This window comes from Glycine max, chromosome 2 (genome assembly GCF_000004515.6).
Source record: "Glycine max cultivar Williams 82 chromosome 2, Glycine_max_v4.0, whole genome shotgun sequence".
Lineage (NCBI taxonomy): Eukaryota > Viridiplantae > Streptophyta > Magnoliopsida > Fabales > Fabaceae > Glycine > Glycine max.
Genome location: NC_016089.4, coordinates 9,052,396 through 9,064,566, shown reverse-complemented (window position 1 = coordinate 9,064,566; position 12,171 = coordinate 9,052,396). Strand labels below are relative to the sequence as shown.

Sequence of the window (12,171 nt, the reverse complement as noted above, 5' to 3'; positions counted from 1 at the left end):
ATTATCTTTTGAATTTTAAAAATTAACTAATTTATTGATTAAATCTTATATTATTTTAATTTTAAAAACTTACCAAATTTGTTAACTAAAATTTCTTATTCTTTTCAATTTAAAAAACAACAATTTGTTCTAATGGTGTGTTTGTTACGCAATATTCTACAAAGAAAATATCACATGACAAATACTTGAGTTATTGAACAATTTTTTATCGTGTGCATTGTTTGATTAACAATGGACAACACAAGCATAATAATATAAAATTTAGTAAAATATTATTTTTAATATTAATTATCTTAATATAATTTACATTATTACAATATTTTATGGGAATTCAAAATACGAAATACATACAAGCAAATTAATAGTCGATAATGTAAATTCAAAATGCATGATATGACAAGATTATCACAACTAATAGATAATATGAATTTAAAGTATACAACATCATAAAGTTATTGCAGCTAGTAGATAATGTGAATTATAAGGGATTGTTGTAGATAATAAATAATGTGAGATATAAGACACAATTTGATTATTATACTTTGTCTAATGAACTTTTTTCAAATCAAACGTAAAACAAAAATATTTTAGCAAATCAAACAGATCCTAAAATTAACTAGATTTTGAATTTTAAAAATTGTTAATTTAATTCATGTTTATTTTTATTTTAAAAATCTACCAATTTGTTAAATAAAATTTCTCATTTTATTAATTTTAAAACCTACCCATTTGTTAATTAAGTTCCCAAGTTTTTTTTGCTATCTTTTTTATTTTTAAACTTTTACATCTGTCTGGATTATATACTACTATCTCTTAGTCTACCATGCCATCCTTACAAGAGAAATTACAATTTTTTTTAATTTATACTATGGGGTTAATATTAATTTAAATTTATTAAAAATACATGGCTATCACAAGCCAAACCACTCACATATATAACAATTACAATAATACTTTAGCATAGTAGAAATGTAAATACCTAAAAATTTATCGAATGCATTTTGTACTATATAAAATTAATTTGTACAATATATCAAAGTTTATTTAATTTTCTACATACACATTATATAAAATTTTATTCAACATATGTTATATAAACTAAAAATTGTATATATATATATATATATATATATATATATATATATATATATATATATATATATATATATATATATATATATATATATATATATATATATATATATATATATATATATATATATATATATATATATATATATATATATATTTCACATGTCCAATAAAGTGGTAAAAAGAAAAACAAAGATCCTTGATGTGCCATGACCATTTTTGTCCAAATAAACTACTAGGAGCATGCTTGGATAATCGCCGCACCCTTCCCAAAAGTACATTCCAAATAAAAGATAATTTTTCTTCAAAAATATGTTTAGCACTCAAAAGTACGTTCAGAACGATTATCCAAACATGCACCAAATTTACTTACTGTATGTTTTTTTCTCCACATCTAATTATTTCACATCACATTTTGTTTACACCAACCTCTACATTCTACATTGGAAAAGAACCTCCTCTTTAGTTCTTTCCCCCTCTTTCTCTCTCTCTTTTGTCATCTCCAACCAAACATTTTTCTATTTTCCCCTACACCAGTCCCTTGAAAGAAAGTTGTCTTTCCCATCTTTTGGGACTATAAGGAATAAAAGTGACTATTTTAGTACCCTCAGGCAAGGGTAACTCATATATTGAAGGGATTTTCTCATGCCAAACAAAATCATTCTCATGTACAAACTTTCTAAGCACTTCAGAAGCATCTTGAATTTGCTTTTGGTAAATAGATTTCCAAGGATCTTCCCCTGGTATCTTCTTTTTCACCTTATTCAACACAGAACTAAGAACTCCAATAGCAGCCCCTATTTGACCACAAGCCTTCAGGCTTTCTGCAAGATATTGCTGACCTTTCAACTCATGTAAACACTTGCAGAAATACATAAATTCCTGCATACATGAAAGTGTACCTTGAGAATCACAGTACCATAATGGAAGACCAAATGGAAAAACAAGCATAAAATGATTAATTAACATAGGCAAAACAAGACAAAAAGGAGACCACCATAATAAAAAATTGTTCATCAACAAGAAATCTCACAATATACAAGTAGTATCTTAGGCTATGCTTGACATGTAACACTACCAATTCATTCTTACAAATAAAATCCTCTTCTTTATCGTCACTAAGAGTGTGTTTGGATGAAGGAATTTAAAATTCTGAGAATTTTAAATACTTCAATTGAAATCTTTTATTTTCAAAATTTTATATTTGGATAAAAAAATTAAAATTGTGAGAGTGAAAGAAAATGAATGCAAAGAGAAGAGAAGATATGGTTGGTGTGTTTCCAAAAAGAAGAATACTGATGCGGCATGAAAAGTCGCAGAGGAACCGGAACACGACGACATACACCACCACACCCGACCACAACATTCAGTCAACGGCGCAAGGCATGACCTAGGTCCTCTGCGCCGGCGAGCACCTCCACCGCATGATGGATAGCGACGCCTGCTCCCCTAAATGACGGGTGCATATGTCCCCTACGCCCACACTCGATCGATGCTCCACGAGCTCATACGGTGTTTCTTAAAGAAGAGGATCATATGCTTGAGGGAAGAGTCGCAAGTTCAAGAACGAGATTTCATGAACTTTAAGGTAGAAAAGAGGATGAAGGTTATAAAGGAAATACACGAACGTTTTGAAAGATTCTTCTATCAAGAAGAAAAATTCAATTTCTCACCTTTTAGAAGGAAATTAAAATTGCACATTTTTAGTTGTTTAAAATTCTGTTTTAAAATTCCAAAAATTTAAATTCTTCATAAAAAAAACATCCAAACAATGAATTCTAGATTACAGAAATTTAAATTCTCTGATAAATTACTTTCTTCAGTTAAAATTCTCTATCTAAACGCGCTCTAAAAGAATATCAAGGTTCACTAATTACATTCCCCTCCTACTGTTCTTTCTGAACCTGACTAAGGATCAGGAAAAAAAAGTTTAAAATAAATTAAGTATAAAGGAAAAGCATGCCATATGCAAGCAATTACACATACTGCATACCGTTACTTTGACACATGGAAAGATACTAGGTCAGAATTTACATTAACTAAAACTCTATAACGAGATAGGGAGTGGATATAGAAGATGATTTCTACCAATCAAAAAGGCAGGTTAGGTAGATATTCATACCGACAAGCGTGATGAAATGTCTTTGCACTGTGTAACAACTGTATGAAAAATTCCAATAGCTTCTTCAAGAAAAAGTGTAACACCATGATGCAACTTTGCCAGGAGACTTGAAGAAGTACCTTTCTCTTCAGCCTTCCTTATGGTTACTGCCTGTACGGTTATTGCATATTAGTTTATTTACAACCAAAAAACTTCATGAACTTCATTTTTAGAAACTGGGATAAACAATGAGATGTTTTCAGGTTTCATGATATGACAGTATGCAATTCGACACAGAAAATAGCACAACACCAACCTGGGCCTCAGCCAAGCAAATGAGGCTCATAATGGAGGATACTGCAGCAAGAGCTTCAGGGGGTTTTTCTGGTGGCAATTCAGGCTCTAAGTGGGGAAGAACCTCTTGTGCTAGGTGATGATAAATGCCAGCAGCTTGTCTGAAAATGGTGGCAGATTGAACCAAATCTGCAGAACAAACAATGATGGCATATATAAACATATTCAACAGGAGAAGTTCATCATATGAAATGTGATTTTGAGTTTCTCAATCCTTACCGGTTGATAAAACTTCTAAAGCCCTCTCTCGCAGGATTCCACCACAAAGAAAAAGGGTCATACCAAGCTCAAATCGCAAATTGTTAATTTGAAAAAATTTGGGGCCCTTGATTTTGAAGAAAGAAGATGTGGTCAGGGCACTACTCCAGCGTATCTTAAGAGCCGCATTCCATTGAGAAATTTGGATTTGGTTAATGGTACTTGTTGCATCAGCATAGGGAATCAAAATTTCCAGAAATGGCAGATAATTCTCTATTTTGTGAATATCCTGATGCAGACAGAAAAAATAAAATAAATTTATTGACAAAAAATGACAACAACTTATCAGCATAGCTAGCAATTTGATGATTTACCAAATAGTGTTCATTACTATTGGATCTAAAGTCTAAACTCTAAACCATAATTGGTCACACGCAAAAAAACACCACCACTTCACACTGACTCATTGCCAGAAAGAGAATACTCAGAAAACATATCAGTTTCATAATAAGACCATTCTTAAGTCATTCCACAACGACCTAATAATATACACATTTTCCCCACAAAAGGAATTGAAAGTTTGGACAACTAGACATCTATTCTTTCCTTCCCTTTCCAGTTTCCACAAAGTTGATGTCAACATTCCCTTACAAGTAACAAGACAATGTGTGCATTACTTTGGCAAAAAGTGAGTTATGAGTCTAACTCAACCTTACAAAACCAACTTGTAAGATGAAGATTGTTCTCCACTTATATAGTCTATCTCAATACTATCTTTAGTCAATGTGGGACTACAACATGTTCCCTTTTGCCCATGGCTACCCGTCATGTGGAACTTTCAACATGTGCCCTCTATCTAGGAGTGACCACAACTTAGGTGGCTTTTCCAACATACTTAATAAAAAAGACAATTAAAATCAGAAGGCCAAACAGAAAAACACCGTTGGAATCAAGGATCAATATTGTTGTTTGCAATTTGCATACTGTTCAAAGAACAATGGTAGTAAGAATCTGATAAAGGCAGCATAGCATAAACAGTTACCTGTTCAAAGCGAGATTCCAACCCTCCAGACATTTCTTTTGCAATAGCTTCTGTAACGAAGTTGCACTCATTAATAGAATCTTCAATAGCTTTACGTTTTGAGCTTAATTCCTTAAGATGCTCAAGCGTTGTAGAATCACAGGAAGCATATACATCCTCAAACACCATCTGACAACACGAAAATCTACGGTTAGTGCTACAAACTAACAACAATCAAGGAAAATTTGCCAACTTATCAAAGTATTTAAGATTATTCCAATTCCATAGAACTTAGCAAACCATATACTAATCAAACAATCAAGGACCAATATCACTGACCCAGAAATCAAAATCAAAATCAAATAAAATTCTAAACTATTTACAATAACCCTTTTAGCCAAATTACCTTCTTAGTTTTCAACTTTGACGGCTGCACAAAATGCAGCATCATTTTTAACCCCTTCAACTCTAAAACCACCCGAATGATCCAATCGACGAAACAAAGTTCAATCAATGAAGAAAACTCCAAAAGTTGTTGAATTTCCACAAGCACTAGGCTTTCCCCACGTCTTCAGCAAGCATTAGGCACCAAAGAGAAAGAAATAAAAAGGTTAAATTTTGACTAAAAAAAAAAGAAAAAGAAAAAAGAAATACAATGGAAAGAAGAATGCTAGTACATTGTTACAGAGTGTGAACTGTAGTGGGATAATAACAAAATCTGAAACTTTAGAACAAATCACTGAAAACCTAGAAGCCAAAAATTGATTGATAAAAAAAGGGAGATGTGTGAAACGCAGAATTCTGGAAGGGGAAGTGAACTCCACCACTTCCTTCTTCTGCTACGGAGGTTATTCAATTATTCTGCTTATTATTATATATATACTATATTAATGATAATTGAATTTAAGATTTTTTGTTACTTTAATTTAATCTGTTTTATTTTATCAATAACAATTGGATTTAAGACTTTTTAGATTTTAATTTAATTTCAACTTTCTGGTACAATTTCTGGTTCATTTTCGGCGAAATGATTTCGCTTCCTTAGGCCGTAAGGATCAAAAGAAAGGGATGGGCATCCGTGTGGGCCCATGTGCTCTCTCTCTCTTCGTCCATTCAGTTTGACCTCTTCTTAACATTACGCGTTTGTAATTTGTAACTTGGGTCAACCATTTAAAGAATAACATGGTGATGATCGACTAACCCTGGGGTGTGTTTGGTAGTTAGATACACGGGCAGGCCTACACTATATGACTAGAATGAAAGATGGACAACTAAAAAAAATTCATCTTATAATTATATTTTATCAATTTTTATATAAAATATTTATAATTTAAAGTTCTAATATATTAAATATTTACATTAATAATCTATCAAAACGTAAAATGTCTTTTTTATGTCATAAAAATAAAAATGAATTAATAATTGAATTTATACTAATTTTTCAATAATTTTCTTTTTAATATATACTGATAAATAATTAATAAATATTTTATCTTTAATCTTGTTACTAAAACATTAAATATCATATTTGAAAATTCTTTCTTTTAGTGTGATATTATCTTTCACTTTTGTCTCTTGGTCTATGTTATAAGTTGGTAACTCATTAATACAATGAATGTGTGTTTTTCATAATTTGAAAATTATATCAATCTCTCATCAATCCAATAAGATATGAAAAAACAATAACTCTTTTAATTATAAGAAATAAAGTTTAACAATTAGATATTAACAAAAATAAAAATAATCGGGACACTCTTGGTCTTCGTGAGGTTCCTTATGTGGATATTCATGATCTCCAACTACGTGTAGCCGATCTTTAGAATCAGAGGAATTGGAGCCTGCAACAGCTCTACACCCCCATTCCCTCAGCGAATGCTAGACACTATTCCGAATGTGGGAATTCCGAGATTTCCAACTGGTCAAGATGGGATTGATTGGCTTGGAAATACGCAAGGGAATTATATATAGATGGTACCTTCAGCACCCCCTGACTTTGAACACGATCTGGAAAAGGATATGACACATTGCAGCTCCGGAAAAAATCAGGTTTTTCTTCTAGTAAGCATTTCGTGCAGCCTTGCCAAGTAATAGCAAGTGTTTCGCTTGTCATCTTGCTCCGAATGCGTTTTGCATGCGCAAGAAGAGACCATGCTTCATGCTTTGTGGGATTGTCCCCATTCTAAAGAGGTGCAGATCGGTATGGGTGTCAACTCTAGACGAATTCTGACCGGTCAAAATAATCTCACATAAGGATTCGTCGTTGCCTATTGCTACAGTTTGGTGTCTTTGGGAGTGGAGAAATAAATTTGCTTTTCCAGGTAACAAGTGGAGTATCCAGCATGTTTGCCAGCTTATTCGCTCCATAGTCACTGAATTAGAGGTTTACTGCACTTCTCGCCAACCAGTGACTACTGAGGCGTTGAATGCTCCCAAGAATCATTTCGTTAAATTGAATGTGGATATGATTCTAGGCTATCTCATAATGTTATGGGTGGAGGAGGTGTGACTCGCGGAACTTTGTTAGATTTAATGTCTTATGAGAGGCATGATTTTAAATTGTAATTAGATTAAATAATTGAAGTTTTTAAAAGTAATTATTATTTGATAGAATATTGATTATAGAAGGGATTAATATCCATTAATATAAAATATTTTTAGTCATCATAAGTCTAAAGAAATAGTTAAAAGAGTAAAATCTTATTTCTTTTTTCTTCCAAAAAATCAAAGTACATTCGGAGAAAAATTAAAAAAAAAAGATATTCATTATTTATTTATATTTAAGAATCATAGTTTTAAAATTCTGATTATTTTATATAATTATTGATTTAAAAAACCCTTAAAATTTGACTTATATTATGTAATTTATGATTCTTTAAAAATAATTTATTTTCTCTCAATTATGCATGAACTTTAATTATAAAATTTAGGAATTTTTTTCACTTCGAATGAAATTTTATGATTATTAAAATTTTCTCTCCAATTTCCACTGCACATATGTAACCCATCATGGTTTATCTGTTGTTGTATGCCGTCTGTTCTTTTCGTTGTGTTGTGTCAATTTGAAAAAAAATATTGGAAAAAGAATTATTATGATATTGATATATTATAATAAATTAATCACCAAATTCTCGGAATTGATGTTTTCGTCATTATGAATAACATGTATGTACTTATGAGAATAATTTTTCAAAACAAGATGCCTTCAATTGCATTTGAATCGCTTGTACGCTTGTAAAGTTTTTGGAAATTTTTCGAAATCAAAGAAAGGAAAAGCACATCCAGTGGGTGTGTTTATATTATAGAAAAGTGTTATATTATTTTGAACGTGAAGAAAGAAAGCCAAAGCCACATGTACGTACATCCAATGGAAGGATTTTCAACCCACTTTTTTCTATTCTCAATCGCACGTGCTTATTTTTATTCCAAATAGTATTGTTGAATGTCATTAAAGAATTTAAAATTTATATTTTGGAATTAAATTAACGTGAATGCTTTGAATTTGTTGGTAGCACTAAATATGTATATGTTACATATTTGTTTGAATGTGTTTGAATGTAATAAACAAATAAATATGAATATTATTTTATGATCTGAAATGAAATTAATAAAATGGATATAAATTGTTAATAGCAATAAAGATGTGCAGGTCATGTATTTGATTGAAATAAATGTATGATGAATTTGTTAATAACCAAAGTGATCAAATTTATAAAGTTATTTAATTCCAAATTAATGATTATTTCAATTACTCATAAAATAATGGATGTTAAATTATATGATTATTGGTTCCTGAGTAATTGAAATTCATTGTTATAAGACATTTATGGATCGCCCAAAGATTGATTAGTTATTCTTATAATTAATGAATATAATTGTAGGCGATTTGTGTGTAGCATTAGTTTTATTTATATACCCAAAGGAAATAGGTACTACTAATTGGTGTATATTTAATTGTCAAATAATGTTAAGAATTTTATTAGCATCATCATGTTTGTATGTTGTGTGTTGGTGTATCACCCAAAGGAGAACATCAATATGCACTGACCGTTATCTGAACAAATCATATGTATGACATGTGTTTTATGTCTCAAAACACTTATATGAATTTTATTATGAAGAGAAAGTCCATTATGAAGCTTGGGAAAGATCTAATAGACTCATCCTAATGTTCATGAGAATGACTGTTGCATACAGTATTAAGACAACTCTTCTTAAGACCGATAATGCTAAAAGGTTTATGGGGTTAGTGGGAGAGCGCTCTCAAACAGCTAATAAGTCTCTTACTGAGACATTAATGAGTACATTGACCACCATAAAGTTTGATGGTTCATGTATTATGCATGAACATGTTATTGAGATGACTAACATTGCACAAGACTGTTTGAGTATGACCCATTCCAAATGAGCTATAATATCATGAAAGATAAATGAAATATGCATGAATTGCACAGTATGTTAGTTCAGTAAGAAACAGGGCTTAAGAATCTAGGAAGTCACTCAGTCCATTATGTAAGCCACCAAGGAAATCAAGGAGCTGGAAAGAAATTTGTGAAGAAATATGATAAAGGCAAAGAGCCATTAAAGATCAATGACAACTCTTTGCAAATCTAGAAGAAGGTATCAAAGGGCAATAATTGCCAATTTTGTGGGAAATTTGGACACTTCCAGAAGGATTTCCTAAAGCGTAAGTCTTGGTTCGAAAAGAAAAATGAGCTTAATGCTCATGTATATTTTGAATCAAACTTAACTGAAGTTCCCCATAATAAATGGTGGATTGATTATGAATGTACGACTTATGTTTCTAACACTATTTAGGGATTCCTTACAATCCAAGCCATAAGCCCAATGAGAAGTTTGTCTTCATGGGAAATAGAGTGAAAGCTCCAAGGGAAGCAGTCGAGACTTATCATTTAAAACTTGACATTGGACATCATTTAGATTTACTGGAAACTCTTTATGTACCTAGTTTATCTAGGAATTTAGTTTCATTATCTAAACTTGATGTTACTTGATACTCTTTTAATTTTGGTAATGGTTGTTTCAGTTTATTTAAGCATAATCATCTCATTGGTACATGTGTTCTTTGTGATGGTTTATATAAATTGAAAGTAGATAGTTTTTATGTTGAAACCATTTTAACTCTGCATCATAATATTGGCACTAAACATAGTTTAGTGATTGAACAATCTGTTTTCTTGTGGCATAAACGTTTAGGTCACATTTCTAGAGAAAGGATGGAAAGATTAATAAAGAATAAAATTCTTCATGATCTAGATTTTACGGATCTAAATATTTGTGTGGATAGTATTAAGGGAAAACAAACAAAACATACAAAGAAAGAAGCTACAAGAAGCACTCAGCTTCTTGAAATTGTACATACTGATATTTATGGACCTTTTGATGTTAATTCTTTCAAAAAAGAAATATACTTTATCACCTTTATTGATGACTATTCACGTTACAACTATATCTACTTACTGCATGAGAAATCTCAACAAGTGGATGTCTTAGAAATTTACTTAAATGAAGTAAAAAGACAATTAGACATGAAGGTGAAAGTTGTTATGTTTGATAGATGTAGTGAGTATTATGGAAGATACGATGAAACTGGGAAACACCCAGGTCCATTTGCTAAATTCCTTCAGAAACGTGGCATTTGTGCGCAATACACAATGCCTGGTACACCACAACAAAATGGTGTATCAGAAAGGCGTAATAGAACTTTAATGGATACGGTTAGGAGTATGTTAAGAAATTTAACTTTACCCGTATCTTCGTGGATGTATGCCTTGAAAACTACCATGTATTCGTTGAATAGGATTCCTAGTAAGGTAATTCCAAAGACACCTTTTTGAACTATGGACGAATAAGACACCTAGTATAAGGCACTTGCATGCTTGGGGTTGCCAAACAGAAATAAGGATTTATAATCTGCAAGAAAGAAAATTGGATGCAAAATAATCAGTGGATATTTAATTGGTTATCCAGAAAAGTCAAAGGGGTATATGTTTTATTGTCCTAATCATAGTATAGGAATTGTCGAAACTGGAAATGCATGGTTCATTAAAAATGGTGAAATCAGTGGGAATACAGTTCCACGAGAAGTGGAAATTAAATAAGTTAGCGTGCAAGTCCCTTTAGCTTATGCCTCTAATAGTAAGGTGATTGCTCCTTTAGTTGTTGTTACAAAAATAATGAAGAGAAGCAACACAATAATGAGTTCATGATACATAATGAGCATATTGTGGAACAACCACAAGAAGTAGCATTAAGGAGGTCTCAAAGAGAAAGGAGACTAGCTATTTCTAATGATTATGTGGCATACCTACATGAAATAGAAACAAACTTAAGCATTAATGATAATGGTCCAATTTTGTTTTCACAAGATGTAAGTTGTGATAATTATGAGAAGTGATTAAATGCCATGAAAGAAAAGATAAATTCCATGAAACATAATTGTGTTTGGGACCTTGTAGAATTGCCAAAGGATTGTAAAAGAGTTAGTTGTAAGTGAGTCTTCAAGACTAAGCGTGACTCCCATGGCAACCTTGTGTGTTATAAGGCTAGACTTGTTGCTACTGGATTTACTCATAAAGATGACATTGATTATAAAGAGACGTTTTCACTGGTCTTAAGAAAGGATTCTTTCAGGATTACCATGGCATTAATAGTCCATTATGACTTGGATCTACATCAGATGGATGTGAAAATTGCCTTTCTTAATGGAGAATTAGAGGAGAATGTTTATATGGACCAACCAATGGGGTTCTCAGTTGAAGGAAAGGAACACATGGTGTGCAAATTAAAGAAATCAATATACAATTTTAAACAAGTTTTTTGCCAATGGTATTTGAGGTTTAATGATACCATTGTTTCCTTTAGATTTAAGGAAAATATTGTTTATTAGTGTATATATCTAAAGGTCAGTGGGAGTAAGGCTATTTTTCTAATTCTGTATGTTGATGATATCTTGCTTGCAACTAATGATCTTGGTCTTCTTCATGACACTAAGAAGTTTCTCTCTAGTAACTTTGAAATGAAAGATATGGGTGAGGCAAGTTATGTGATAGGGATAGAAATATTCCATAATAGATCACAAGGATTGTTAAGCTTATCTCAGAAAGCATATATCAATAAAGTACTAGAGAGATTCAGGATGGAAAGGTGTTCAGCATCACCTGTTCTAATTTAGAAAGGAGACAAATTTAGTCTCGCATAATGTCCTAGAAATGATATGGAACAAAAACAAATGGAAGCAATTCCATATGCATAAGTTGTTGTTGCATCTACCATGGAAGCTAAATTTGGAGCATGTTTTGAGGCTACAATTCAGGCTAATTGGCTGCGGAACTTTATTTCAGAGCTTGGAATTGTCGACAATATTGCCAGGTCGCTGCAAATGTAT

General features: G+C 31.6%; 1 protein-coding gene across 2 annotated transcripts; it reads right to left on the bottom strand.

The window, feature by feature from the left end:
* Window positions 1-1,276: 1,276 nt before the first annotated feature.
* LOC100804844 (apoptosis-linked gene 2-interacting protein X 1) lies at window positions 1,277-5,671 on the bottom strand. 2 transcript variants are annotated; one of them, XM_003519991.5, is made up of 7 exons: window positions 5,444-5,671; window positions 5,173-5,335; window positions 4,788-4,955; window positions 3,767-4,034; window positions 3,510-3,676; window positions 3,215-3,364; window positions 1,277-1,974 (listed from the first exon to the last, which is right to left on the bottom strand). In XM_003519991.5, exons 2-7 carry the CDS (start codon window positions 5,215-5,217, stop codon window positions 1,621-1,623), a joined length of 1,152 nt encoding a protein of 383 aa, XP_003520039.1. In that variant the 5' UTR covers window positions 5,218-5,335; window positions 5,444-5,671; the 3' UTR covers window positions 1,277-1,620. The 2 variants fall into 2 exon arrangements, with proteins under 2 accessions (XP_003520039.1, XP_014621676.1); XM_014766190.3 differs by having other exon boundaries at window positions 5,173-5,637.
* Between the last annotated feature and the right edge of the window lie 6,500 nt (window positions 5,672-12,171).